The 7,591-nt window shown below is 31.8% G+C and overlaps 1 protein-coding gene across 1 annotated transcript; it reads right to left on the bottom strand.

Annotated features, from left to right (window-relative positions):
- Positions 1-20: 20 nt before the first annotated feature.
- Positions 21-2,554, bottom strand: LOC102666294 (uncharacterized). The gene is made up of 3 exons (XM_006596517.1): positions 2,504-2,554; positions 1,012-1,573; positions 21-58 (listed from the first exon to the last, which is right to left on the bottom strand). The coding sequence occupies exons 1-3, from the start codon at positions 2,552-2,554 to the stop codon at positions 21-23; spliced, it is 651 nt and encodes a 216-aa protein (XP_006596580.1).
- Between the last annotated feature and the right edge of the window lie 5,037 nt (positions 2,555-7,591).

Genomic DNA, 7,591 nt, shown 5'->3' with positions numbered 1-7,591 from the left:
ATATTGAAATAAAAAATTAATTACACCATGTCATCATCAATAACATCAAATACTAATCCTGTAAAACAAAAAAAAAAACATAAAAAAACTAATATCTAGTCTGCAAATAGACGTTGATAAAGTTTTGTTAAGGGAATATGAAAATAGGATGGTGTTTTGTCATTATTATGAAAATATATTGACTGAATGAAAACGAGTATTTCAAAATGTGCAGGTGTCTATTTCAAAATTGAAAATAAGTAAGAACTTGTCATCTAAACGATGGATTATTTATAAATCTTCTTAGACAACAATGAAATGACCTAGTTTTGTTTTTAATGTTGATTTTAATAAATGCACCTAGTTTGTGCATAAACAATTTGTACCCCTATTACCATATAGTATTTTTTTTAGAGGAACAATATATATTTCATTCATAATATGATTGGGGATACAAGTTGGAATTTGGTAGAAGACATAAGAGCCAGCATACAAAGTTGATGTTCTTAAAAAGATCCCTACACTTCTTGATAAGGACATTGAAATTTAAGGATAGGCACATGGACAGGGAGATCCTACAACAAGTGGTAATTACAATTCTTGAATCGACCAGAAAGGTAGAGGAAATCCTACAACAACTGGCAACAACAATTCTTGAAACTGTGCATTGAATCAAAATTATTTAAAATTATTTTAGTGCATGATTATTATTAAAGACATGAGCGGGAGGATGTTGTTGCCAACTTTCTTTTTTTAGAATTAAATAAAGTTGTATTTCTTTTATTTTCGTTTTTTTTTTAATTTTAGTGGTGATAGCCTTGGTATCTTTTCTTGTGTACCACTAAAAATTAAAGCCTTCATAATTGTAGTTAATTGTGTATTTAGAATAATTAAAGATTGGTTGACTATATGTAAACAAAATTGCAATGGAATGGACAAACTTGAATTTTCAGACAAATAATTGTGTTGTAGCTAGAACTGACACCATCCACATGTTATCAAGCGATCTGTAACCAGAACTGCGTCACTTACTGAGAATTGAAGCTAAATATGATAAATCTTTGTTGTTATGGTTGAAATCATCAACCACAAACTTGTTGTCCAACTCAGAAATTATATTGTTGTTGTAGCTCTCCTTTAACCATTCCATGGCTTGGTATAAGCCGCATGCTTCAGCTATTGTTGGGTCTGAAACACCTTGAAACCATGTTTTTGCTTGAATAAATTGCCCATTGTGATCTCTAATACACATTCCATTCCCAAACTGTTGATCCTGATTGAAAATTGTTGCATCAACGTTACACTTCAAGTAGCCAAAAGATGGTTTCTTCCACTCACATTGATTGTCTAGAATCTGCATCACATGTGATTGGGATTGCTGCTGTCTTGCATCCTTCCATTCTTCAAGGTGTTGAAATGCTTGTTGAATCGTGATCTGCGTTGGCTGGACCTGATTCCTCCAAAATTTATCATTTTGTTGCCTCCAAATACACCATAGTCCAGTAGCAAATTTGTTGCATAAGTCCTCTTCATGTACAGAGTTGATGATGTCAAGAATGAGAGGGGCAATACCTTCTGCAGACAAAACTTTGCTCTGAATAATGGGCCAAAGTTTTGCTTCTTGCTAAGTTGCAATTTCTGAATCCCATCCAAAGAAGATGTGCCAACTTGACTCAATGTTGTTTTCACAAAATTTACATGGAAGTGGACAAAGAACTCTTTTATCTCTCAATCTACTCCGTGAAGGGAGGCAATTCCTCAAAATTCCCCAGATTAACTGCTTAAATTTAGGAGGAACTTTCATTCTCCAAAGCTCCATGTTGCATGGTGGTATGCAGTGCGGACAAAATATTCTTCATGTGGCATGAATTTCCAAACTCACAGGTCTTCCTCTTGCACGTGAAGAAGTGGTATGCTTCTAATTTCCTACAAGTCAACTTCATTGAAGACTTCCACCATGATGTCTTCCCGCCATGAACAACTTTGATGATCTATTAGAGAACCAACATGCATATCTTCTAATCCCCGGGTGGAGCTGTAGAGACATATGGATGATCATTTCTTCGAAGCCATGGCTGTTTCCAAATAGCAATTGAGTTTCCATTTCCAATTCTACATTTGACACCCTCTTTTATCACACTCTGTGAAGCAAAGATACTATGCCAGACAAAACTAGGATTATGCCCAAGTTTTGCATCCAGAAAATCAACATTTAGAAAGTATTTGGCTTTGAAAACTTTTGAAACAATAGCATCTTGGAATGAAATAAATTTACAACCTTGCTTCTCTAGCATAGATAAATTGAAAGCATGGAGATTTCAGAAACCCATTCCTCCATTTTTCTTTTTTAACTGTTAATCTGTCCCAACTCATCCAATTGATACTCCTCTGCATGTTATTTTTGGTACCCCACCAAAAATAGTTCATCATTTTTTGCAATTCATCTTCCTATGAAGAAGGAAGAAGAAATACACTCATGTAGTAAGATGAAATTGCTCGTGCATAGGATTTGATTAGAATTTACTTGCTCGCCTTTGACAATTTCTTGCTTGTCCAGTGATTGATCCTTTTCCATATTCTGTCCTTTAGAAAACCAAATACTTCTTTCTTCCTCCGTCCCACAATTGATGGTAGACCCAGGTAGTTTCCAGCTCCTAAACTTTGTTGTACCCCAAGTGATTGAGAGATTTGTTGCTTGCATTCATCTAAGGTGTTTGAGCTAAAGATTTTGATTTGTGGAAATTGATTAATTGCCTAAGTCTTTTTCATAAGTGTTCAATTGATCTCATTTTCTTGAACCCTACAAAAAGAAAATAGTCATAAGCAAATAAAAGACGTGAAAGGATATTAGCACCTTTGCACACCTTAATACCATGAATGTCTCTCCTTCTCTCATATTTTTTAGGTAGACTAGAAAGACTCTCAGTACGAAGTATGAAGAGATAGAGCGATTATGGATCACCTTGTCTTAGTCATTTCCCAAGAATTATTGGTCCAATAAGACCCCCATTTACCAAGATTGAATATTGCATAGTTGTAGGACAAAGATTCATTCAACCAATCCATTTTTAATGAAATTTCATTTTGCTAATGTCAATTTTCAAAGCTACTTCCCCCCTTTTTTCCTTGAATCTTACATTTCATGTGATGGATAATTTCTAAGGCTAGTAAGATGTAACACCCCATTTTTTGTAAAATAAATTAAAAATAATTTTTTTATTTAAAAAATAGATAGTTTTAGACAAATGATGAGGTTTTTAAAATTAAATAAATAAGGAGAAATAATTTTATCAATTAAAATAGTGGTTTGAAGAAAAAAAAATTATTTATTCATTTGATAGGAAATAAAATAGAATTCTTGTTTATAAAATAATAAATAAAATAAAGTAAATAATAAGCTGTGAGTATCTTAGTTATAAATATAGACATATTAGGTCAGTTTTGAGATTGACGATACGTCTCTACATTTCCTCTTTCTCTCAATTTCGTTTTTCATTTTTTTTCTCCCAAAATCCTCTTTTTTTCTCACATACAGTCAAATTTGTCTTAGTAAAATAATAATTATGTAATGGTTAACCGTTAGATCATCATGAAATTTGAACACAAGGTTAGGAACTTATTTTCGCAAACATACACCGTTGGGATTTTCAAGGTAATGTCCACAGAGAGAGAAACATCCCTTACACAGAGACAGTCAAACGAAGACTTCAATCCCTTTTTTTTCGCTCTAACACTTGAAAGCCCTAATAGAGCAACCAAAGAAAAAGTTTGAGAAATCTTAGAAAACTTTTAGAGATGTCACTATCATTGACAGAATACACACGTGAGCCCGCTTAGAGGTAAGAGACGAGTTTATCACAATTGATGTTAGAATGAACATGTGTAAAGGTCCTTAGAAGATCAAATTGAGATTTATTTTGAAACGTTTATTGTATTATAATTTTTCCTGTATAATTGTGTGAAATTGTTTGAGGGGTTTTACTCCTCGTGTTGTGAGAAACATTTTTGTATAATTTGTTTGTGTTTTGGATAAGATTAGTGTGATAAATAGTTATATTGAGATCATGAATTTGTGATTGAAATTTTGTATAAGTGATAAATTGTGGGATAACATATTACTTTGAAATTATAATATTATTATTGAGATTGAGTATAAGTGCAAAGTTGAACATATTTTAATTTGTGAGATACACGTAAACATGTGATGGTGGATTGTGACAGTATGAGATGTTAAATTATGGACATGAGATTTGATTGTGAATAAGTGTGTGGTTAACACTTGATGTGAATGTGAACATTTTATCCTTTTGAAATATTTTTATTTAAATGTGTTTTAAATTTTTTTTAATTAATTATGTATTTTTATTTCTTTTATTATTAGTACATATATGTGAGGGGTAGAGGGTGTCACACAAAACATTGTCAATTATGGATTTATTTTATACAAAAGTAACTTGTTCAAGGTAGATGCATTTTGGAAGGATTGGGTTCAGTCTATTGGTTAAGGTTTTTGAAATTATTTTTTTAAAGGACATTGCAAAAGGAGATTGGTCTAAAATTTTTCATGGTCACGGTTTGGACATTTTGGGATGAGAACAATGGTTGTGGAATTTAGCTGTAGAAGGAAAGTACTTTGTTGTAACCAAGAAGAGGCAACTTTATGCACTTTAGGTCCAAGGAGATGCCGAAATCTTTTGAAGAATGTTGGATTGAGGCCATTTGGTCCTGGTGATTTATTGGAGTGCATATGAAAAAGAACAACTTTCAATCCTTTGGCAGTGAAATGAGCAGCCATACAATCATTATCCTCCTGAGTTATGCATTGGAAATATGATTAAGATTACAATCATAATCAATAGTTGACCCGGTGAAAATACCCTCAAAGTATTGCTTTGCGTTACTGCCCATTTCAAAGTGACTACAGGCAGTGGTTCCATTGTCTCGAGTTAAAGAAGTGATATCAATAATCTTTTTTCGAGAAGTTGCACATGAATGGAAATACTTTAAGTTCATGTCTGTTTCCTTTAGCCAATAAACTTTTGCCAATTGCTTCCGGTAGGCTTCATCTTGGGCAATCAATTGATTCAATTTTTCTTTCATTTGATGATAAAGGGCAATTAATAAATCATTACATTTATTCCTCAGGACCTCCAATTCTTTTATGCATTGATGAATGGGCACAATATTTTATGCACAATTGCTTCCCCCTATTAATCGTATCTTCAATGCATGCCTTCAATTTAGTAAGAAAATCATTGGACGAAGAGATTGTCCAACTATTTTCAGCCAAATATGAAAAATTTGGGTCCAACAAGGTTTTCAAATCTAAATCTTCTCCAGAAATGTTTAGACTTTTTGCCATGGAGCCTCAGTAGGATTGGAGAGTGATTATACTTTGAGGATATAGTGTTGATCAACCTAAAATTGGGGAAGTTATCAATCCATTGCACAGTTGCAAGTGCTATGTCCAACTTTTCTTTAATAGTATCGTGCTTTCTTCTTCTTCTAGCCCATGTATAGGTATAGTGTTCCATAGGAAGGTCATGGAGATCGCAATCAATGACAGTCTCTCTGAATCCTCTAAGAAGCGAATTTGGATGATCATTGATACCATATTTTTCATGCTACTTAGGATAATAAGAAATTTTACGGAATTTTATCATCAATTCAATCATCATTCACATTTTTTATTTTTCTTATCAAGGAATGAATTATTTTACTTAGATGATTTAGATATCTCATATTTTTAAAACAAAAATTTGATTGATGAGATTTGATATAATACTTATAAAAGTGATAAAATTTAAATATTTTTTTAAAAATATATTAATTTGACCCATAAGTAGAACCATCATCCCCATTACATGTTCTTACCAAAAGCAAAACTGTTATTTCTTCAAGCAAAATTTCTAAAATCAGCTGTTGATGCAATAAAAGCTGTGAGCCTAGGAGCTGCACATGATGGGGAATAGCCGGTGCATCGATATTCTGTAAGTGTTCCATAAACCAGAGCATTTCCTCTCAAAGGAGCTCATCTGAAGCCTCTCTGAGGCCAAGTTACTGAAAAAGCTAGAGAAAGGTTGCTCAGCCCCGACTTTCCTAGGCTCTTCGTTCAACTCGCCTTTTGGCGACTGAGTGTGTTTGGATAGAAAATTTTAACTAAGGAAAGTAATTTATCAGAGAATTTGAATTTTTGTAATTTAGAATTTATTGTTTGGATGCTTTTTATGAAGAATTTAAAATTTTAGAATTTTAAAAATTTCCTTCTAAAAAGGTGAGAAATTGAAATTCTCTTCTTACCATCTTCTGCAAGTAACACCGTATGAGCTCCTAAAATATCAATTGGGTATGAGCATATAAAGGAACACGTATAACTAGTACACCAATCATATTTTTATTTTTTTCATTTATTTTTTTCATCCTCATAATTTTAATTTTTTTTATCCAAATATAAAATTTTGAAAATAAAAGAATTTTAATTGAAGTACTTAAAATTTTAAATTTCTCAAAATTTTAAATTTCTCACGCTAATAAGAGAAATGAAATTAGAGGAGAATTGGAGAATGCAGCAATTGAAAGGATGTTTTCAAAAGAAAGTAATGCCTCCACTTTGACCATATAGCAATTATTTATTAGAAAGAGTGTGTAAGCTAGAATTGGCACTTAAATTGGATTGAGACGTGACGGAGAATAGGCCAAACGCGTTGAGGCTAGCAATACTGCAGGCTTATGTTTTTTTTTTAGAAGAATAGCATGCTTTTGATATCCATTCCAGATTTGACTTATTTCATTGATCATTATCTAGAATATTATATAAACTAAAACTAAATTAGTGAAGATAAGGAAACAACAATCTACTGTGTTAGAATTTACTAATGAGAATCTTTGTTATCTGATAATCTCTATTTCTTTTTATTGTTACTTGGTTAAATGTAATCTAGATTTCACTTTAATTATTGATTCACAATTTTGATTTTTTTATTCTAGGGTCGGGCCAAGATCGCCATTCCGAATGTTGAAGAATGGGACTATACTTTGTACTGTTAGGCTATTGGTTTTTATAGTCCTTTTAGGTTATATGAAAGAAGGGGAGAAATTGCTCTTAATTTAATTAATAAGGTAATATCCCTTCACGCTGCAAACCAATACTTCTCTCTCCCATTTCCTGCACCCTGCAAAAATGAGACTCAAGTTCGGTACGGCTAAGCCAAGCTATCACCTACCCCTCGCTTGAGGTATCTTGCCTTAAAAAGTATATGATTTTGATTTAATTCTCAATTTTGTATGTGTTATTTCTTTTATTTTAATCTAATTGAGCCCAAGACTTAACTTATTTATTTATTTAACATACCATAAAAAATTAATCCAATTAATTAAAGTGTAATAAAATAAAATAAATATATGCAAAATTAAAATTTAAGCAAAATTATAAATTTTTTAAAATAGAAAGACCAAAAGAAGGAAAGAAATAGAAAAATATAAATTACATTTAACATAAATTTAATAATAATTAAATTTATAAAATAAATTTTAATTATCTCATGAAATTAAAATTTAGGGGTGGACCTATTTACAATGTCACGGAAAAGCTTTTCTTTTTTCTTTTTTCATT

This window comes from Glycine max, chromosome 14, assembly GCF_000004515.6.
Source record: "Glycine max cultivar Williams 82 chromosome 14, Glycine_max_v4.0, whole genome shotgun sequence".
Taxonomy (NCBI): domain Eukaryota; kingdom Viridiplantae; phylum Streptophyta; class Magnoliopsida; order Fabales; family Fabaceae; genus Glycine; species Glycine max.
Note: the sequence above shows the minus strand (reverse complement) of the source record. Positions and strands in the feature narration are given on the sequence as shown.